This window comes from Neodiprion lecontei, chromosome 4 (assembly GCF_021901455.1).
Source record: "Neodiprion lecontei isolate iyNeoLeco1 chromosome 4, iyNeoLeco1.1, whole genome shotgun sequence".
Taxonomy (NCBI): Eukaryota; Metazoa; Arthropoda; class Insecta; order Hymenoptera; family Diprionidae; genus Neodiprion; species Neodiprion lecontei.
In genome coordinates, this window is record NC_060263.1 from 39,928,090 (window position 1) to 39,950,448 (window position 22,359).

Genomic DNA, 22,359 nt, shown 5'->3' on the forward strand with positions numbered 1-22,359 from the left:
TCGTTCACATCGTGCTCGTCCTCCTGGACCTCCTCCGATCACCGCCAATCACCCATATATCAAACACCTCCCATGTTGACTAAAGAATATGAAGACAGTTGCCCTAATGGGCTTTGGTGCAACAACCGAAAATCGTCGTGCGCTTGCGCTCCCTGAAATGTTTCAACGGTAGAGTTGAGAACGCTCATTTCCATGAGCGACTTTTCCCACCAACGGCGTGGCGCTGCTGCGTCAAATTGCCGTTGCGCAATTTGACGCCCGTGAAAATCCACCTTAACAGATTCCTGTTTGACAATTCGAAAAAACTAAACATTCTAAAGTGCAAAATTGTTGATGCAGCGTGAAGTAAACTGGTTAACTTGGTAAGACTCTAACCTCTAAAAATCTGAATTATTTCTGAAGGGAGAGTCTTGCAATTAACTAAGTAGAAATTGTGTGAGAACTCAAGTAGTCAGTAAAAATGCAACACAACGTAACGTTGAATCCGGTGCAGCTGGACCCGTCGACAGCGTTAAAAATAACGATGGGAGGTTCGATGTTTCAAGAGCGATCGCTGATGGGTCGTCCGGATGTTTGGCACAAGATAAAAGTGATCCGAGGGGCTCGCTACGAAAAGGATTTCATCCTAAAGTTGATAATCAACGCGATTGAACCAGCCGATCTGATTCCAGTGAGATACCATGTGAGCGGCCAGGACAGCGCCTTCATAGCAAGAAACTGCGGTCTAGCACTTGACAAGCTCTGCAGATCGAATTTGATCATAAATAACCCAAATGGCGATCCTCTGATCATTGACATCACTTTGGGCTTTGCTTCTATCCACGACCTCAAGGTTAATATTCAGGCCCTCCTGCTGGCTGCGCTGAATCGTCGTTACGATTCAAAGAGAAAGATATTACACCTGGATAGGTTCCACAAGGACATAGAAATGTCGAAGACAGTTTACTGCCCCTTGTCGCAGCTGAGGACGTTCAGCTATGTTCTAAAGGTAGCAAAGAACGCGCTCAACGGTTTTGAACATCTAAACCTACAACACAACGAACTCCTGAGCTTGTCCTCTATAGAGAGTTCCAACTTAAGTCCAATGTTGAAGTCACTGGACCTGAGATACAACAACCTCATGGGTATGGAAGCACTAACGCCGCTTAGGGGACACAAAATAACAGACATATGGCTCGACGGTAATCCCGTGTGCGAGAATTACTCTAGTCCTGAAAAATACATCGAGTCTGCGAGGCGGTATTGTCCGCACTTAACCAAACTGGATGGGGTCTACATAGGGGCACCTGGAATGCCGCTCACTTATAATACATATTTTAGCAACGGAGAGAAAAAGAAACTGGTCAATCAATTCGTCCATCACTTTTTTACCCTTTATGATCAGAGCGACAGAATGATATTAAGGGGCTTGTATCACCAGGATGCGTTGTACTCCATGACACTTGGCATCCCGCCTGCTCTTGCTGCAAAAAAGAATCTCAACAAATTCATAGTTGCAAATAGAAATCTGACAAAACTTACAGACTTTGCCAAGAGTCATCAACTCCTTTTCCGCGGTCCTGAAGCAATTCTCAAAGCCTTAAACAAGCTGCCACAATCTTCGCATGACCGTACCACGTTCAAGTGCGACTTGCTGTATGACTGTAACAATCACATTGCCATTACAGTGGAAGGAGTATTGAGGGTACTGGACAACAAAACGACTCAAGTTTTGTCATTCAACAGAACGTTTATATTAAGGGAGGGAGAAGACGACGAGTATAACATCGTCAACGATCAGTATCATGTGGACTTTGGACCTCTGGGCCGATTGGCAGAGACTTATCAAGATGAGGCAATTAAAAATATTTCCAAATCGTCTTGTTTCAGTCGTACAGAGAAAAATGAATTGATAGAAACCTTGAGAGATGTTTCGACAATGAATCGTGAGTGGTGCTCAATGTACTTGGAAGATGCAGGCTGGAATCTGCGCAAAGCAATTGCTGATTTTGTTGAAAACTATAAGAAATCTGGCGTGCCACCTGAAGCATTTCAAAAGTGATTAGAATCAAGGGGTTCTTTCTTGAAAAAGTAAAATTCCACGGTTGGATATTACTTGCGTGACAAAACAGTTGCACAGTTGAATGTTGCCCATGTGATACATGAAACAATTACTAAGCACAAGCAAAATGTAAAAACTGTATATTGACCACGATAAAGTTTACTGTACAAATCTGCACACAATCATGTGCGGCAGGTAATTCTTATCAAAATAAGACTGTAAAATTGTAGTCGCGAGTTTTTGTAAATATTTAAAAAATAAAAACAAGCAAAGAATCTAGTATCATTCTACCCATCAAATATACTCCAGAAATGGGAAAACCATCACTGAAACACCCATAAACTCTATCATTACCGTATTTTAAACCATTTGGGATCGAAAGTAGCGCTTCTTTTTTCATTACTTTCTAAATGAATAACCGTCGTATGATCACCAGCCAATTACAACGCTTTGTACGGAGGATACAGTAGATACCTGTCTTATATACATTGCAACCAAGCTAACCTAACTTGAACTGAATCACAATGTCAGTATTAACAGTGCAGTCTCAATCGTAAACAGAGGACAGTTATTACTGAAAGATTATGGTTCCAAAATATCGTATTTTAAACAACAAAATAGTTCATGCATGCAAAACATAACAGTCCAGCGAGAACTGCCGATCAATTTTGCTGCGGGAGGTTAAACAAGTGATGCAATTGTAATTGTAACCTATGCGTAGATAACTTTATGCTGTTAAAGGTAACTCACCGATTTTGCTGTGTACATTTGGCTATCGCTAATTATCGTCAGCGAATTTTCATCTATACCCCTCGTGTTTAAAACTGAAAGCTATCGACTGGAAAATAATAAAGACGGAAATCGACGGAAGCAATGGCCTCAGCTGCAGCAACCGCAGAAAATAAAATATCATGGGAACCCCTCAGGTTGACGCATCTAAAACCCTCGTTTAATAACCACGAACTAGCCCTTGCGGCTCGCCAGGATCTCTGGCATAAATTTATAATATTTGATGCCGGGAAGTATGAGAAAGACGAGGTACTGATCACTGTAATAAATGCCTGCGAACCCGAAGTTTTGCTGCCTGTCATGTACCACGTAGAAAGAGGTGGTAATGGAACATTCCTGACTAAGTGTAATGCAGAAGCGATAAAGAATCTCGTCAAACAAAATCTGTGTGTGATAACACCATCTGGAAATGTCTTAAATATAGACATAATTTTAGGTTTTTTAAGCATGGAAGACCTGCAATTAAATCCAACAAAGACGGTGGCTCAAGCTTTGTACTATAAATACGAATCCGGTAGAAAGATACTGAACTTGGAAAATTTCCAGAAGGTAAAATCACTTGGTTCGATATATTGCCCAGTCGCTGCGCCAAGGATACTTTTGTTTGTGTTACGATGTGCAAAAATGGGCATAATAGGCAATTTGAGGGAGATGAAGTTGCCAATAAGAGAATTGGTGCTGCGGCATAATGGAATAAGCGCTTTTGTCCCATTTGAAAAATTCTTCAACTACCATCTGACCAAGTTGGACTTGCGTTTCAATGAAATATCCGAGATCGACTATCTGCGTTATTTTGCAGAATTCAAAATAACCGAACTGTGGCTGGACGGTAATCCGCTTTGTACAAAGTACGCAACACCTGAGGAATACATTAGAGCAATAAAGAATATATTTCCATATATCCAAAAATTGGATGGAATTATTATCGGAGTTGAAAGAAAGCTCGCCCCAGTCATAAATACAAATTATATAGGAGACGGGACTAAGCTTGGGCTTGTTAAACAATTCATTCGACATTTCTTCACCCTTTATGATCAGGAGGACAGAATAGTAATGAATGGTCTTTACGATAGAGATGCATTTTACTCTATGACTATAGGAAACGCACCTACTTATACACAGAAGAGTTTAAATAGGGTGTTTGCTAACAATCGTAATCTTCTCAAATTTGTCGACTATGCCAAATGCCAAGAATATTTACTAAGGGGACCAGAAAAAATTATTTCAGCGCTAAGAAAGCAGCCGCCTACCACGCACAACTTGAGATCGTTTCACGTAGATTTATTGCACCAAGGCGAAAAGCATTTGGTCATTTCTGTGCAAGGACTATTTTATTACAAGTCATTAATATTTCAGTTAATGCTCTTTAACCGAACGTTTGTTATCGTTGCCAAAGATGACAATGAGTACAGCATTGTCAATGATCAATGTCACCTTGATGTTGCGCCAGCAAGTTTTACAACTGGAGATAACAAGGACAGTAGATTTGAGCCGAAAGATGCACCGAGATTCAAACCGACACTGTTCAGCCATGCGGAAAAGGATCAACTAATCGGATTTTTATCAGAACTTTCAACAATGAACAGGGAAACTTGTAAAAAATATTTAGAAACTTCAAAATGGGATATTCGTGTGGCAATAAACTCTTTTATGAAAGCTTACATGGTTAACGATGTTCCAAACAAAGCTTTCCAATGAATGTGATCACCATAATTATGCAAAAATGTTTTAGTTGAATGAAAAAAAAAAAAAAAACATTCGTATACCGTCCATGCATGGTAAAAAAAACTTATATCAATTTCAATTATTTGACGTAATAAATACATACTACTGAACTAGATATGTATATACATAATGTATAGTTAATTTATAAGTAATTTAAAACTTGTTCACAATTCAATTTTACACATAAGATATTTTGATTCTTATCGTCGTTAGTAGTATGTACAATGTATTTGTAATTAGATTCGTAACAATAATAGTCTATACACTATGTTTTTGTACAATTAGACATATTATTTACTAATAAACTGTTTTTCTATCAGCTGAGTTATAGTTCTGTAAACTTGTTACCTAATCAGTGAGTAAATTGCGCCACTCTACGATGACCGGCTCTCATGAATTAAATGCTCATAACTAGAAAAAAAGTATCATTTTCGATAAAAAATGTGACTTTTGTCTCTTAAAAAAAGGCAGTCAAAACAGTTCCGTGACTTAAGTTCTTGTTTTGCGCTTGATGTAACACTGATTTCTCTAATTTCCGGAGTCGGTCAACATCTAATTATCACTGAACACAACATACCATTCACACACAAATCTGGCACAATATTAGCACCTTTGGCTTTCCTTTCGCTTCCGAGAGTCTTTTATTATTTTGAACCACTTTAACAGCCCTGCTGTATGTTTAACAAAGCGATACTTTTATTTATGTGAGGAATAGTGTTCACATTTGAGTTTACTCCAAGCTCAAACACTTTTTGCATCAGTGGTAATGCGTGCTCTGTAAGAAGATCAATCAATACTATTAGAAAATGATGTACGATTCGTAGATGGTTAAACTCTTACGCTCCTCAACAGAGGAAACATATTTTTTTCTAAAATGTGAATCTTCTGACCTTGCATACACACGACGACGTCAGGCAATCTATCGAGCGCAGACATCAAAACGTCTGCTCTGGGACTTTCTAGGCATCTATGAAATGCGGCAAGAATGTTTTGATTCGATGCTGGGCGGTGTTTCAAGGCCCTCGCTAACAGTGTGTGAGCTAAGGAGCGGATATTGCCTTGTGGGGATAAAATGAGCTCAGATATGGAGTCACTCACCAGCTCCAGGACAGACGGCTTGCGGGATGACAAGTGTTCAATCTCTTGGAGTGCCATAAAAACTTCTGCAATGAGTTATTGTTACGTAAAGTAAAAGATTACAGTTTTTAGGAGGAAAAAATAGCACTAAAAGTAGTACTGATTTATCATGTGACCAAAAAAGAGAAACCAGTTACCTTCTCCGTGCAGTTTGTTCAGTGTCGCAAGTAAAGATGCCCAATGCTGGGGAATTGTTGGTTCAGGTGGTGGTGGCGGTGGTACGACAGCAACTATCACCTCTTCTCCATCCTCGTCTTCGCAATCTCTTGGTACTGGGATGCCTGACATTAATGTACGCAAGCTGGCTAATCCTGGATTTTGGAGTTGCAGCTCACTGTGCAGAGAATATATATAAGCGCCAAGTTTGTGCAACAGATTAGTTGAAAATAGGATAAAGAAAAGAATTGCTTACTGCAAAATGTGCGAATGTCTGTACAAATACTTCATAGCCTTTTGCGCATCGTGAGAAATGTAAGCCTGGACCAGAGCGACAAATCGATTGAGAAGTGATATGAGATCCTTTATCGGCCCGTAGTGCTGGAAAAAACATTGAAGATGTTATTTATTTCATTGTGAATGTACAGTGAATATATTGATAATTTTTTGAATATTGTCATAACCAAATACAATAATTGAACCTGCCTGGAAGCATTGGAAATAGTTTTCGAGCGTATCCTCAAATGCGATTCTGTGTTCTTCATTAAACAAATGTGGCTGCAATAGTTCCAATAAGCCCATCACTTGGACAAAGAGATTCAAGTGATGACCGGTTCGGAATTGACCAAAATCTAAATACGATCTTCCCATAAGAGAGGAAGCGAGCATTGGTAATTGCCGTAAAACCAGAATAGGGTGAACAGCAGCCATTTTTCTAGCGCAAACTTCAAACTCTTGAGATTTTGAGACCCATGATTTTTGACGTGGGGTTGCAGCTAATGCTGTTAGCAACGAATGGCTTGTACAATCAAGTACCGAACCAGTCCAGTCTGTGATTTTTGCATCACTGACAAATTTCTTTGACTGAGATGCGTCCAAGTAACATATTACTTTAGGTACTTTCATGTACATGTGAAGTAAAAATTGATGCGCCATGTCAGAGTGAACTCTGAAACATTAAAAGACGATTTTGTAGGATGTGATTTTGAGGAGATTGTAGTACCTCAATTGCAGTGATTAATCAGAAATACACAATAGCAAAATAAAAGTACCCATCAAAATCTTCCATTTGAGAAGCCAGATGCTTGACAACGCTACAGATGAGTTTCTCTTCCGTAGATACACAGTGCAGTAATAAATCCAGTCTTCCTTCCATCTGATTGAGTGCAGCTTTTCTACTCTGCTGATTGCAAATAACTACAGCCTCATTTACCAGATACGTAACAAGATTTAGTAACTGCTTTTCAGACAGAAGTAGAATATCTTCAGGGATGTAGTGTTTTGGAGTGAATTTATCCCTGCCTTGCCAGAGCTTTGGGTTGCAAGTCAACGCCCACAAAAAGTCGAGAACGGCAGTTGGATCATACCTGGCAGAGAAAAATTATGGATATAGGAATGAGAATTGAGATTCTTACAGATGATAAAGATGTGAAAATTTGATCTTATTTGAGATTGATAAAGAAATCCACTTACACATTGTCACACTTATCGAGTAAGTGTCCTACACACTTGTGAAGCGTAGCCCAACTTGCTCTATGAGTCAACAATGTCAACAAGTAGGGCCTACAAGCGTGCGAACTGACGACACTATTGTCAGTTTTAACCTTCACTGCAGTCTTGGCGAACAATAATTTCATTTGAAGATTTGTACATGTTCCAAGTAGTTCTGGCTCAACTGCAGCCAGCCAGTCAATAAGGAGGCCGGTTCGAGGTTTTATAACACCTTCGTTACTATCGGAAACAAGAAGCTTGGCCATGGCTTCGACTAGAACGTCATTGTTCTGTTGCTTCAGGCATTTGTCCAAAAGTTTGCGTCCGACGCGTTCCAAATTCAACTGATCCATATTTCCCAGTATAGTTAGCGGGTCGCGATTTTTCGTCAGAGCTGCGAGTTCTTTGCGCTGGTGATCCTTGCTCGATTGCATGTTGGCAAAGTCCTTTAATATACACAAAATCGGTGCCTTTATATCCCCCATCAATGAGATCAAATTCAAGCACATGTTACGTCCAAGGTCAAATACATGCTGGGGAGTAGACGGTTTTTTTAGTGGTGACAAAATAATGCGCATCAAAGTGCACGAGAACTGTGTCATAAGAATGAGCGATGCCAAGAACTGTTCAACTTGCATGGAGCTTAAAACGCTGCATATATGTTGAATTGCAAGAACAACAGTTCCGTTTTGATTAACAGGATTCTGCAGATCCCCTGTTAAAATCTTGTGCAATCTTCGATAAGCATCAACCTTTTGATTGGTGGATATATTTTCGATGAAAAGTCTATTGATAAGATGAGGCACTTCAGTTTTAACCGAGCACTGTATCAACGACTGTTTTTGCACCATCGCACTGGGCGGTAAGCGTATTTGTAGTTTTTCAAATACGAAATGACTCTCGTCAGGCAACGGCGGTTCAACAAGCTGCAAAACTTGCACAAAGACCAGGCCTCCAGTTGCACCCCTTCTATGTTGAACTTCAACTAATTGTGCCATGTAAGTTTTGTCTAAAACAGCCTCGCCAACCGAACTCGGATCAATTTGTACCGCTGCATCAAGGGTGTGCAACAATTTGCTCATAGAACAGACCGGGATTCCAAAGCTTTGAATGAACAATACCAGCTGAGGAGGCTCCAAGTCTTTCAAAGCAGCGTCAACCAGACGGGGGACATTGCTTCTAATCATCCTTAACTTTAGCCAATCCGGAATCAAGAGGGCTTCTTCACTAGTGTCAACGAGAAACGCTTTGGGCGGTTCGTTCTTCTCTGGAAACCAGGTTTCCAGTAATTCATTAAACAATCCTGGATCATCTGACGGGTCATAAGTCAGTAAGATGATCATGGCGTGAACGACTAGAATGTGCATGGTACACTCTTCTCCGGTATTCCACTGAACAAGTATTTGATCCTGACTTTCGGACCAAGTATATCCCTCGCCTCTCGGCGCTCTAGCTTTTTGAAGGTAATTACAAAATATTGCCATAAAAGCGTGCAGTGTCTGCTTAGATTGTATGCTCTCATTGTCTGGTTGCGGTAAGATGGCGGCTATAATCGTACTTCGTTCAACGACTAGTTGCGAAATTTCATTCACCAGATCAATTAGTTCCGTGAGATCATCGTCCAGTGTATGCACAGCTAGGTATGCTATGTATGCTCGCACTAAATCCGGGCAGTTTTCAACTTGACAAGCGCCACGCAGTGCTGTAGAAACTAACGAGCGAACAGACAGGAAGTAAGGGATGGAAGGCAGCTTGCGCAGTAACCATATCTCTCTGTAAAATAGAAGAAACAAAAAATTATTTACTGCTACAACATAAGGGGATAGAAAAAATGCCATGCATCATGTACAAATCTCACTTTTCACTCTCGCCTTCAACTTCCATGCTTTCCTCCTCCAGAGGAATAGACCTCAGCACAGTTTCAAGACCAGTGATTGCTTGAGCTCGACTGGCGCTTTGTTGGCTGCTTAATCGTTTCAAAAAGTATTCCAATACTTCGTACGCATGTTGTTGATCCTGAGTTGGATCTGTGAGTAACTTCTGCAGGTGAGCAAGTAGTTGCTGCTGCCTTGGTTGTTTATCGCCTGCTTGAACGCTCGTTGATAATAAAAACTCACAGAGACATTGAACTGGTAATTGGCTCAACGCCCCCTCACTGTTCTGAACAAGATCAGCAAGCCATGGCATGCTCTGAGATGAGCTTTGTTGCTGCCTCTGGATTATGTGCAGCAAAAAGTCAGGCCGTCGTGAGCGACAGAGCAAATGTCCTAGGCGATGAGATACGTTTAGAGACTGCAATTGTTCCAGAACTGCCGGCGGAGGTCTTCTTGCTATTCCGGTCGGATCCATTGTGATTAATTGAGATAATAAAAGACTATTTTGTTCGGAAATTTGCATTCTCGTCGATGCAGCGGCCAAGTGGGTTTCATACTCTAGTATTTTTTGCTTCTCTAGCGCCTCTACTTGCAGTTCCTTAGCTCGTTCTTGTTCACTAACTTCAGGTAAGGCCATCGTTGGTGGGGGATATGAAAAGTGGCTGAAACAAACAGGTCATTGCTCAAATTTTTAAGTAAACAAGGAAAAAAAGATTTGACTTTCGAAAAATGACAAGGATATTTACTTTGTTATACACATTTCCATGAAGGTTTGCAAAATTGGATATCTTTTCCATCCTACTGCACCGAATGAATATGGATTATGGGCTGCTAGTATCAGTAGCATTATCCAACCTTTCCAATACAAATTTGATATAGCCAAAGTTGGTGGTTCGTAACTAAAAAAGCAAAGCATGATTAGAAAGTAAATATCATTTGAAGATTTTGTACTGCTCAGTTCGCAGTGTACGAAAGTATAAAACTTACTCTGGAGGAATATTGATAGAACCTGGTGGTTGATAGACGCAAAGATTGAAAATCAGTTCTATTATGTCCATCTTGTCAGCTGCTAGAGTAGGATAGCTTTCAGAGGAGTTTAATGCTGCTCGCCTTATCAGTTGATCAGCTACTTCCAAGGTTTCAGAATGTGTTACACCATTTTCCTGAAAACAAAGAAGAAAGTAAAAACATTCCAAATTGATATTGCTTGATTAGGTAGGCCTGAATAAGAAAAATAAGATTGAAAAAAATAAGAAAAAAAAACTCACCTTAGAAAACCCTATCAGCAGTAATCTTAACAACGTGCTTTGCAGTAGAGGAACATCCGATACTAAACGAATGTAAAAGACTCGATCTGATTCTGGTGGCCAGTTATCCAGCTTGTAATAATGGTCCGGAGATTCTAACAGCAATATTTTATGCAAGGCATGAATTAGCTCGTTCCTTCCAACACTGTACATCTGCGGTGCTAAATTTTGAAGCCAGGAAACAGACTCGTACTGTAAAGTGGCGACCAAGTTTTGAAACTGTTGCAAGAGGGCTACATCTTTTTTGTCACCTCTCTGAGCCAGCAAGGCAGCCTCCTTGACTTGAGGGCTGATGGCCAAAAACATGCACAAGCACAATAAATCAATAATCGATACAAAAACTCTGTCTTTAAACTCGAAGCTGAGCAGTTGCTGCGATATTTCTTTTCTTTCTGCCATCAACGTACGCGCCAATGTGAGCAGATTTATGTCGTGTCTGCATACACGGACTATTTCCCTTAACAATGCCCTTAAAGGTCTTAAATAATCCTCGCGATTCATAAGCAAATCTTGAAATATTTCGGCAAGTAATCTTGCAGCAGCTTCAGGAGCAGCTTGAAACATAACTGCAAGCATCGGCATGTTATTTGGATTTCTAGCACTGGATAACTCATTATAGATTGTATGTTTCAGAGTTGTTGATAAATTTTCTGGGTGGAGGCTTATCAGCTCTCTAACACCGTTCAGATATATGTTGATTACCGCCTTAGTTTTAAGCCTCATTTTCACCAACTGACTTATCACTTCAACGTCTCTTTGTGTGTGCGTTATACAATTATAACAGACATAACTGAGTAATTCTTGAGCAGGTCTCATAAGCTTGGGATTGTGTAGCCACATTTCTAATTTTGGAACAGCGATGATTCGAATTTCTACAAAGCCGCAAGCGAAGGAGAGTAATTTCAAAAAGTTTCTGGTTATTGACTCTGGTTGACGTCTGTTCAATTGTTCTTTTACTGTCTCTAACACAACCAATTCAATGTTTTCTATGCAGTGTGCATATCTGGGCATAACTGGAAACTCGATTTTTTCTTTGTCTCCGGATAACTGAATAGCAGAGGTGGCGGGGTCGTCATCCTCTAATGTCGATGGACTGTGACACTCCCTCGGTGTTAATATCGACACATCCGGCTGTAATATACTTTTGGGTGGGTGCCTCGTGTTGAAACCCGTCAAAATGTTATCCACAAATCCTTTACACTCTTCGTTATCTACCCAGACTCGTTCACCCAGTGCATCCTCGATGTAAAGCTGTAAGAATTTATTGGATATGTTAACGTGAAATAATCAAACATGCGTAAATTTACGATTTGGTAAAAGGCAATTAAAGGATATCAGCAATTACTTTGACAAATATTTCTGGCCAATTCCTCTTCTCGTGAAAGCCTCTCATCAATAAATTGGCCGCTAGCACTGGTACCAAGGGATTTCCCTTGCTCTTGAAATTATGTGTCTGATCTCGTTTGAGGAGCGACGACAAAGCATGCAGAATACAGTCATTTGAAAAAATAGATGGGCGTATTTTGGCCAAATACATTAAACCCATATAAATTAAAGTGTCTGGCTTCCATCTCTGATTTTTAAGTGTTCTCACAGCTCCACAAACAAGTCCAACAACTTTATCAGCCTCGTCATTTTCACTTGCTTCGAGGACCATCGGGGCTAAATCCGCTGGATCACAATCAATGGCTACACCCTCCCAAGTCTCCGAGCTTAACATTGGAGGCCGAGAATGTGGGACATGTGGAGCCAATTTTGCTTTTTTCTGAGGAATAAGTGACTGCAATGATCCCGGTGGAGCTTCCTTCTTACGATCTGAACCTGCACGAAAATACTCCAATGTAAACGATGCACCACTTGACTAGCTAATTTACGATCCAGAAGTCTTTGCAAATTCATTCCACCAATCTTATTTTAAAAACACAAGCTATCTTGAGCATTGAGAGTATTGAAGAAAGCTAAGAAGTGTAAATTTTAGTAGCACTGAAAAAAGTCGTACTTGAGGTAGAACTCGGGCCTGGCTTCCCATGGATCACACCAGGTCGCTTGGAATCTGTAGCTTCACCTCTGGAACTTTTTGATCCAAGAGCAAACAAGTCTGCGGGATGCTGAGCTATTTTGCTCTTGGCCCCACGGCCTGTTCCAGTCTTTACGCGATCCATTTGCTCCTACGTTTTATGCAACGCATAAACTATTTATGCTCTTGATCGATAGTTGTATCTAGATATAGATGCACATCTATTTTAATGAAATAAATTATATTAAACCATTCAATTATACAAATGTATATAAGACAATGTTTATGGCGCTTGTTAAGAATGTAAAATTGGTAAGAATGTAATGAGATTAAGCAGGAGAAACAGGAAAATAGAACACAATTTTGAAGCAGTTATAACTTTATGCAGCAAGGAACTGCATAAAATTTGAGAGTAATCAGAAACGTGATACACATATCATTAAATATGGTTTACCGAAGAACGGAGTTCGCAATCTGCGATTGAAATTCTCGCCGCATCTCAACCTAACCTATACGGAGAAAGAAAAGCCGTTTGACACATAATTTAACAGGAAGACAACGTGTTTAATTTTTTGAACGATGAAGAAGCTTCCATGCTACCACTGTTCTTCTCAATATATTTTCTAATTGGAGTTTTCACTTAAATATTACATCAAAATACTTTTGATTTTCCCTTCCTCATTTTTGGAGTTCAAATCACTCGAAAACAGTTGTAGCGTCTGCGGTGCGACTGGGTGCAACACAACTGAATTAAGCGAATTTCTTGACGACTGCAGTAGTGCAGTGTGTATGCAATGCTGTATGCGGGTGCATTTTCACAGGCAGTAAAACGCCGCGGTAGCGAGCAACGCAACGAAGCGAAAAACTTCCCGTGAAAATGTGTCGACAGGGGCAGCACAACGCCGCCCGACAAGCGCAGCCTTTAGTTGATCGGGTAGTTTATCAGTGGATCTCATTTCCTTTGATATTCGCTTGCAATTCATAAGTCCTATAATTCCGACCCGTAGTTCTGACGTGTTCAGAAGGATGTTATTGTTGCCGGGTATCACAAAAAAACGCGTAAGAGAAGGCTAATTGGCACCATCGGAACCACGGGTCGGAACTACGGAACTCACGAATTGCAAGCGAATATCAACACAAATGAGATTCACTGATAAACCATGTGATCAGTTCACGGCTGCGCTTGTCGGGCAGCGTTTTATTGCCGCTGCCGATACATTTTCACGGAAAGCTCTTCACTTTCTGTAGCAGCGTGGCGCTGCTAGCTGCGATGGCATTAATTTACTGCCCGTGAAAATGCACCCTGTAACGGGTTCTCATCATAAAAGTCTATGGTTCTCAGGCTCTTTCAGGCTCTTTGGCTCTATGAAACGAATGATATGAGAGAGCGCCAACACTCACGGGACGCAAGCGACTCGCGCAGGCTGTTCTCTCTAGTTACAGTTTTATGGTGGCCCAGCATGCTGACGTGATCACTGATTCTCCTTCTAGATACTCTCTTCAGTTCGAAGCTTGATCGCATTCAGATTGCTGGGAAGGGAAAAAAAAAGAGAACAGAACTGTCTGCATTGCGGGTTCTATAGAAGCAGGAGCCTAAGTTTATCGTATTTATGTCAAAAAGTATGCCGGGCATGGTAAGTTGTTGCTTAAGATCTGTTAATTACACGTTAAATCGCTGAATTACGAACACAAAGGAACATCATACTTGCGATCATAAATCCTACGAGCGTTTGCTGCACAAAATAACGCACGCCCCTTCGGCGCAACTGAAACGTCAATAATCCTGATTACAGTCGCAGCTTATGTCACGTTGAATTTATTGAGCTATTAGTTCATTCCCGGATAAATAATTTCTTCGAAAATCACCTTCGTATTTGAAGCCTGATTCCGTAACTATCGCGCGCGACAAAAAAGGTTTTCTGTTTAATCTTTTTTTCTGATTAGTAAAAATGACGTTTATCACATCTAATTCATCCTTTCCTCACCTGCAGTCACGCCTCGTGACGATATTTGCTTAAATATACTTACTAGTCGAATTTCAGTCAAATAAATGAACCATGTGCAATGCACCAAGTGACTCTTATATCGTTATACCATTTCCTCACCGCCAAATATTATTTATTTGAATCAGTTTGACAGTGTGTGACATGTATTTTAGAATATTTATAAATAGCTACTCAAACTGTCCGACCAGCTGGCATAATTTCTATTTAAAATTCCCAAACTTGTGGGTGTACATATAAAATCAATGTTCTGCGAATTCTGAACCCAATCAATTTTACTTTCATCATTAAATCTTATCTAATCTTTACCTAAGTTCACTGTCGCTCAGCGATTTCAACTTGAATTTTATAACCTTGGCCATAGCTTCTCGTTTATTTTGTCTGATTTATTGTTACTAACAATATTACATTTTTCATAGATAATGAAAGCGATCAAGTGTCCTACCGACGAGCTCAGCCTCTCCAACTGTGCTGTGATAAATCGTGATGATTTTCCAGATGATATAAAGTGAGTAGTTTGCCTACGATTTGCTTAAATTATGCTTGAATTAATTATTACAGCAATCAAAGAAAGCTGGTGTAGTAATAACAATGAAGTTTTAATTATTACTTAATTATTTTTTGAAAAATCAAGTTTGTTTGGAATTGTATTGAAAAAAACTTGATACATGGCAGTACAACTGAAGATCCAAAATTTTCTGAAACTCGTTTCACTTTCTTCATTTCCTCTGTTTTGCTGATGATCTATAAACCAAATAGTTTATTGTCAATCCCTCATTTCTAGCAATGGTTCTGTCATTAATCAGGATATTTGAATTGTCCGCAAACGAAGTACAATCTCACTACACCTTCTTTTTACCACAATTGTCAAATGTAATCTAATTCGGATTCGATTCGCAAGATTTAACAATGTGTATTGTCTCAGGCACATCGAAGTTACTACAGGTCCAAATCAGCATTTCGTTTTCACGGTAAAGACCCATCATGACATACCTCGTGGAACAGTCGGCTTCAGCTTGCCTCAACGTAAATGGGCAACACTGTCCCTCAATCAGGACATCGAAGTTCGTCCTTATCACTTTGACCCAACATCGAGCTCTGAATTCCTCTGCACAATCGTCGTCGAAGCCGACTTCCTGCAAAAGAAAACGTGAGTATTAGAAATAATGAAACTTACAGCTTTAGGTTTAACTTTTTTCAAAAGCAAACCATGGATAAATCAATGGAATTGAATGAAACTATTTTTCAGAACGACACTGGAGCCATATGACACGGAACTAATGGCGAAGGAATTTCTGCTGCAGTTCTCAGGCCAAGCATTTACAGTCGGGCAGCAGTTGGCATTCCAATTTCAAGATAAAAAGATGCTTGGACTTGTGATCAAAAGTTTGGAGGCAGCCGACATTGCAGCTATAAAATCAGGGCAGGACGCAAAGCCAAGAAAGACAAAAATGGGACGATGCCTAGGTGATACGATGATCCAATTTGAAAAAGCTGAGAATTCGAGCTTGAATTTAACTGGAAAAGCTAAGGGAAGAGTTGTTCGACAATCGATCATCAATCCTGACTGGGATTTCCAGAAAATGGGAATCGGTGGCTTGGACAAAGAGTTCAATGCCATATTCCGTCGAGCCTTTGCATCACGAGTATTTCCTCCTGAAGTCGTCGAGCAGCTTGGATGTAAGCACGTGAAAGGAATTCTTTTATACGGGCCGCCAGGTACCGGTAAAACTTTGATGGCTCGGCAGATAGGAACAATGTTAAACGCGAGGGAACCCAAGATCGTTAACGGGCCGCAGATCCTGGATAAATACGTTGGTGAGAGTGAAGCGAATATCCGAAGACTGTTCGCTGATGCTGAAGACGAAGAAAAACGGGTATGTTCCTCATATTTGTAACAATTTTTCAGGAAATCAATAGAAGATACAGGTTTGACCTCACGAATTCTACTTAATCTTTCAGCTGGGGCCAAACAGTGGACTGCACATAATAATCTTTGACGAAATCGATGCTATCTGCAAATCTCGTGGTAGCGTCGCTGGAAATACCGGCGTTCACGACACTGTTGTCAACCAGTTGCTTGCGAAGATTGATGGTGTGGAGCAGCTAAACAACATTCTTGTCATCGGGATGACGAACAGGAGAGACATGATTGACGAGGCTCTGTTGAGACCTGGCAGATTGGAGGTGAGAGGGATGCAAGTTGCTGATTGTAGAAGCGGACTTTTTAAGGTTCACTCTTCTTTCCATAAACCGTAAATTTTGTTTGACCATTATCAGGTTCAAATGGAAATTGGCTTGCCGAATGAACATGGTAGATATCAAATCGTGAACATTCACACGTCCAGAATGCGAGATTACAAGAAGATTGCACCTGATGTGGACCTGAAAGAACTGGCAACTCTGACAAAAAATTTTAGTGGTGCAGAATTGGAAGGTTTGGTAAGAGCTGCGCAGAGCACGGCTATGAACAGGCTAATCAAGGCGTCAAGCAAGGTAGAAGTCGATCCTGCAGCAATGGAGAAGCTCATGGTCGGCAGGAGCGATTTTCTTCACGCGTTGGAAAATGACATCAAACCTGTGAGTAAAAACGTTAAGAACATGCAATTTTGATTGTACTCTGTACACTGTTCAAATTATTGCCGCAAAAAATGGATTTTTTTGTATAGTTGAACAAAATTTACAGGCATTTGGTACTAGCGCTGATGCGTTGGATCATTTGTTAACACGTGGAATTATCAACTGGGGTCGGCCAGTTGCAGAGATACTTGCAGACGGTTCACTTTATATTCAGCAAGCTCGTGCTTCCGAAGGTTCTGGTCTCGTTTCCGTTCTATTGGAGGGACCGCCAAACAGTGGCAAGACTGCACTTGCTGCACGCATAGCGAAAAACTCCGACTTCCCATTCGTCAAAGTTTGCACACCGGAAGACATGGTGGGCTACACCGAATCTGCAAAGTGTCTGTCCATTCGAAAGGTGCATTTTTACTCACGATATTATCATGCATTTTGGATCCCAATCAAATTCAAATTGAAAGTATTGTGAGATGTCAAAATAAATAGTTGTTTGCAAAAAGTTGTACCTTTGCTATAAAATTTCAGATCTTCGACGACGCATATCGTTCACAACTCAGTTGTATTTTGGTCGACAACATCGAACGGCTTCTGGATTATGGTCCAATTGGTCCACGATACTCGAATTTAACTCTCCAAGCGCTGTTGGTGCTTCTAAAGAAGGAACCTCCGCGTGGTCGCAAGCTGCTCATCTTATGCACAACGAGTCGCAGGTTTGAAATCTGAAAAAACAAGCTGAACGAGTAGCAATAAATTGTAGGTGGTTAAATATAATCAATAATCTATCTAACATTTCAAATTGTAGAGGTGTAATGGAAGATATGGAGATGCTGTCGGCATTCAGCACTGTTCTTCATGTACCCAACTTGTCGACTTCTGATCATCTTCTGGCTGTATTGGAAGAGGCGGATCTTTTCTCAAAGGAAGAACTTTCGTCTCTGCACGCTAAACTCCAAGGTCATCGGTAAGATCAGATATATAAATTATATTGCACATGGTTATTTTCATATAAAAAATTTATACAATACAATAATGAAATTTTGTATCGATTCATCATTACAGCATATTCATCGGTATCAAGAAGTTGTTGGGTCTTATCGACATGGCAAGACAAACAGAAGCTAATTACAGGGTGCCAAAGTTCTTGTCGAAGTTAGAAGAGGAGGGTGGCCTAGAGTAGATGGGTAAACTTAGGCGAGAAATTTAAATTATTATTAGGCTAAGCAAATCATTATTATTGTAATTAGCGAATTTAGATGAAAACTCATGCTAATATGCTTTCTGTAGATTAGCACTTGGCACTAATCTATTAATAAAATCCGAATCTCGGAGACGTACGATATTTACTAATCACGGAATTCTCATCCTTCGTTAGTTCGTCTGTTCACAGAAATCTACATAATTAAAATGTAATATAGCATTCCAGAGAATTTCGTAATCTCTCACTGAGATGTATTTATTTATACCAATGTTAGCATGGGTGTTGCATAAGCTAGCGTAACGCATTGTTTGAAAAGTTTTATTAATTATTGATATGATGCCCCGTACTTTGTTGTTATCAATCGCATTTTGATTGATTAAATCGCGTATATCGATATAATCAATTTTTTGCGCTATTTGTTGTTACACGATGCCTCCAATGATGGAAAATATTGTAATTAGACTCGATTTTAGTCATAATGTTGAAATCGTTAGTCGGTTGTCAAACACCGAGGAAATCTTAATTGTTGAAAACTTACATTTTTTGTTCATTGTTTAACCATAACTAGAGCAAAGTATTAATTATAGCTCGTTCTTGCGCAGGACTTGAGACTAGGATATTTTTATGCATTGTCTCGCTGTTGTGTTTGACAACAACAAACGCGAGACAATATACTGAAGAGAATATATTATATTAATGATAATTATGTATTTAAATATATATATATGAAGCATATTATATAGATGAACGTTAGAAAAGACTTGATAATCTATGTAGTGTGAATTTCTGTAAAATACTGCCGTAACGCAGACTGCTTCTGTCATCAACTTTTAAACCGTAAATATCTTCGTCTTTGTAGGAATAAGTTATTCGAGTACTGTACGTTGTATTACATGCTTTTAACTACAACCTTCAAAGCGATCGTCCGAAATTGTTATCGATTCTTCGGTGTACCTTCCAGTAATAATTAGCCTAAACATAACTTGGTAGGAAAGTAACTTGAAAGAAACTTCTTCTTTAATATTATACACTTGTTGATTTTTGCTACTTCATTAAAAACTTTTGAAAAACTTGATATAAATTGATTTTCTCGACATTGTACGTATCTAATATCTCACACTTGAACAATACGTAATCTATGTAATTATTTTTTTGTACTTTACCTTATATTCTCGATGAATTGATACTTTGCTTATTTAAAAATTGTGTAATCGGTAAGAACGCATGTGCCTGAAATGTACGTACAGATCATGTATTTTCGAGTGAACAGAAAGCTTCTGTCAATTACAAGCAGAACTTTCGGCGTATAAGAAAGTGCAAAGCGAGTTTCTATACTATTTCAGTTTTGCCGTTTTCTTCCAATTCACGTATCCAATTGTTAACGGAAACAAATTTAATAGTATAGCATTGGGACTGAAGACATGAAATGATTCATTTAGCAACTTGTCTTTACGCCTGTCTCTGGAACAAAAGCAGTTTCGAATATTTTTGAAAGCTATAAATGTAGTTTTCACGTTCAAAACCACCTTGGTTACAGTAATTGAATTTGAGTCTAAGGTACGAAAAAGATAAAGTCTGTACAAAACTAATGATACAGACTTGCCAATATTCAATAACTTCCTTCTTACTATGCAGCCATAGTATTTTTTGAACTGATTATTTTACCGTATAATCATTCCAGATTTTTTAAATATTGAATATTTTTTTATAACCCATGTACGTACTTTGTTACATTTTACAAAAAATTATATAAATTTTATTGATTTGTTTTTTTTTTCCATGATTAATACAGAATATTGTATATCATATATTTAATCTTCACGAGTATCAGTCATGACTGATACAAAGTTCAGTTGAGCACTGAAATTTATCCCAAGTTCCTGATTTTCCGTATAAATATATCATGTAAAATAAGAATTTAGACATTGTAGACAATAGAAATGAAAATAGTACTTATTCATGTATAAATTCAACTAGTTCTTTGTGACATAAAAAAAAAGAATCGAAGGAAAACAAGTAGTAATGTTCAAACACGAGAAATTGTTTGATTAATATTGTTGTCGATATTACTATCTCTTAGTGTTCATATTTCTCGATGTATTAATATTAACATGTCTGTGTATAAATAAAATAAAGTCAGTATCATATTACATCTCACCTCTCTGACGAAAATGGGTTGTGCAGAAACTAAGGAAGCACATGAGAAATTTGAATTGGCCAAGTTTTACATAATTTCCTGGACATCCAATATTCGCCAGAGCTATTACTCCTTATTCAAAAACCGATATTTTCCATCGAAGATTGAAGTAAATTCTTATTTTTAGGGTAGTAAACAATGATTACAAGAAAACACAAATTACATAGGAATCGTCAGATATATTTTTAGCTTTCAATGTATCCATGTGTGTGTTTGTATGTAGTTAATGAATAATGAATAAAAATATTATATGAATTTGTTTTTTTTCTTCGTTTGCTACAATTACAATTTACAACTGAATATACACATTTTTTTTACATCTTTTTTTTTTAGTCGTTACATATATTAATTATTTTTTTTAACATGTTTATGTTTGTTTAAGATAATTAATTTTTTTTTTTTAAAACGCTCATGCAACAACTAATATTTGAATCTTATTTCTCTCAGTTATAACGTATTATAAATAGTTACGTGATACTCAATCATAAATCAGCAATTTGTGAAACAGTAAATTACAACTGCACATACTTTATAACTCCCAATATCCAGTTTTGCCTTGGTATGATACCTGCATAACGGTACGATTTTTAAATTGAGTATTCGATTTATGGTCACATTGTCTATACGTTACATTATAAAACAAATTTAATCATTCTTACGCTAAAACACAAATTCAGTTTTATTTATTTAATTATTTTCGAAGCATGTTATTATATTTATATGGCACATCTCACGCAGCGAAGCTGCTATCGAGACCTTCTCAAACGTTTTTAGATTTCAATCTCGTCTTTGTAATAACATTTCGTTAAACACCTTGAGATATCTCGAAGCATGGCCACAACGTAAAATAAACTTCACAGCTAGGGAAACTGGGAAAATGATTTTTTAAGATTGTGCACAGGACTTGATAGTATCGCGAATGCGATTGACAAAATATTATGCGATTGTTCATTGATTGTTTTCAAGAGAATTATGTCGAGTGGACACGTTACTTACAGCGTGTATGTTATAAAAGTATTCATTATTATTGCTATATGATTCGTGAATAGTCGGATTGCCACAGTCTTGTAGGCAGAAAATTTATCTAATTATTACGGTATACTTCGACTTATATTCCACAGATATACGTGAATTTGTATGGCCATGCTCGATAAATACAATAAAAGGCGAGAAAAAAACATTTTCTGTTACCTAATACTTAAATAATAATTACAGAGATATTGGTCATCAGTGTTTAAGCAATACGTATTGGAAAGTATCTGGTAACAAATTAATTAAAAGATGATGTTAAGTATTCATATCTGTATCGATTTTTACTATTTTTGCACTCTGTTAACCGATAACAGACGTTTTTTCTGAAATCGGGAAAATATTCGTCAAACTTTACGCTTACCTATCTAATGGAATTGGAAATGATACGTGAATGAAAGAATTTAGAATTCTTGTGTTAAGATTTTGCGGATACAGAATTCTATGTAAAGGTAAAACATATTTACGTTAATGAGAACATCGTCACTTACTATCCAAACTTAATTTATAAGCATTTCCTAATCTACATTCTACTGGCACCATTGATTATTTGCACAGCCAATTTACAAAACTATGCAATCGGCACAATTTCAGGTATAAAATATACACCTTTAACGTTGTTTATATCGTCAAGTTTTACGTTGAACACTACGAAGTATTCACACTTGTAATTTTTTGTTACCAAACACCCTGCAATATATAACAGTACTTACGTAATTTGAATTTATTATTCTAAAGAACAGATTTACCAACGAACGGACGATAATCAGTTAAACGAAATGAAACAGTAAACATAAAATTTGTACACATGTTGTTAT

At 38.5% G+C, this 22,359-nt stretch overlaps 4 protein-coding genes across 7 annotated transcripts; 3 read left to right on the top strand and 1 right to left on the bottom strand.

Moving 5' to 3' along the window:
• Positions 1-285: 285 nt before the first annotated feature.
• On the top strand, positions 286-2,294 carry LOC107221778 (nuclear RNA export factor 1). The gene has a single exon (XM_015660902.2). The coding sequence runs from the start codon at positions 461-463 to the stop codon at positions 2,039-2,041; it is 1,581 nt and encodes a 526-aa protein (XP_015516388.2). The 5' UTR covers positions 286-460; the 3' UTR covers positions 2,042-2,294.
• Positions 2,295-2,559: 265 nt separating this feature from the next.
• On the top strand, positions 2,560-4,647 carry LOC107221779 (nuclear RNA export factor 1-like). Its single transcript, XM_015660904.2, has one exon. It carries the CDS (start codon positions 2,915-2,917, stop codon positions 4,526-4,528), a length of 1,614 nt encoding a protein of 537 aa, XP_015516390.1. The 5' UTR covers positions 2,560-2,914; the 3' UTR covers positions 4,529-4,647.
• On the bottom strand, positions 4,605-13,453 carry LOC107221782 (integrator complex subunit 1). Of its 4 annotated transcripts, XM_046736715.1 has the most exons (15): positions 13,199-13,453; positions 12,992-13,046; positions 12,520-12,758; positions 11,866-12,341; positions 10,482-11,771; positions 10,201-10,376; positions 9,960-10,112; positions 9,198-9,875; positions 7,322-9,112; positions 6,901-7,215; positions 6,335-6,797; positions 6,105-6,229; positions 5,830-6,026; positions 5,446-5,718; positions 4,605-5,330 (listed from the first exon to the last, which is right to left on the bottom strand). In XM_046736715.1, the coding sequence occupies exons 3-15, from the start codon at positions 12,680-12,682 to the stop codon at positions 5,215-5,217; spliced, it is 6,216 nt and encodes a 2,071-aa protein (XP_046592671.1). In that variant the 5' UTR covers positions 12,683-12,758; positions 12,992-13,046; positions 13,199-13,453; the 3' UTR covers positions 4,605-5,214. The 4 variants fall into 4 exon arrangements, with proteins under 4 accessions (XP_046592671.1, XP_046592670.1, XP_046592669.1 ...); XM_046736714.1 differs by having other exon boundaries at positions 12,520-12,740; positions 13,031-13,453; XM_046736713.1 differs by having other exon boundaries at positions 12,520-12,740; positions 12,992-13,453.
• Positions 13,454-14,012: 559 nt separating this feature from the next.
• LOC107221781 (vesicle-fusing ATPase 1) lies at positions 14,013-20,465 on the top strand. The gene is made up of 10 exons (XM_015660906.2): positions 14,013-14,171; positions 14,960-15,048; positions 15,466-15,690; positions 15,790-16,417; positions 16,503-16,727; positions 16,821-17,120; positions 17,227-17,517; positions 17,643-17,827; positions 17,920-18,078; positions 18,177-20,465. Exons 1-10 carry the CDS (start codon positions 14,148-14,150, stop codon positions 18,292-18,294), a joined length of 2,244 nt encoding a protein of 747 aa, XP_015516392.1. The 5' UTR covers positions 14,013-14,147; the 3' UTR covers positions 18,295-20,465.
• Positions 20,466-22,359: the final 1,894 nt, after the last annotated feature.

Coding starts and splice junctions, on each gene's coding strand:
- LOC107221779 (XM_015660904.2), top strand. CDS start 2,915: ATGGCCTCAGCTGCAGCAACCGCAGAAAATAAAATATCATGGGAACCC.
- LOC107221781 (XM_015660906.2), top strand. CDS start 14,148: ATGTCAAAAAGTATGCCGGGCATG. Junction 17,828..17,919: donor TTATGCACAACGAGTCGCAG/GTTTGAAATCTG, acceptor TTCAAATTGTAG/AGGTGTAATGGAAGATATGG. Junction 18,079..18,176: donor GCTAAACTCCAAGGTCATCG/GTAAGATCAGAT, acceptor TCATCATTACAG/CATATTCATCGGTATCAAGA.
- LOC107221782 (XM_046736715.1), bottom strand. CDS start 12,682: ATGGATCGCGTAAAGACTGGAACAGGCCGTGGGGCCAAGAGCAAAATA. Junction 12,342..12,519: donor AGGCCCGAGTTCTACCTCAA/GTACGACTTTTT, acceptor ATTTTCGTGCAG/GTTCAGATCGTAAGAAGGAA. Junction 6,027..6,104: donor AGACATTCGCACATTTTGCA/GTAAGCAATTCT, acceptor TTCTCTGCACAG/TGAGCTGCAACTCCAAAATC.
- LOC107221778 (XM_015660902.2), top strand. CDS start 461: ATGCAACACAACGTAACGTTGAATCCGGTGCAGCTGGACCCGTCGACA.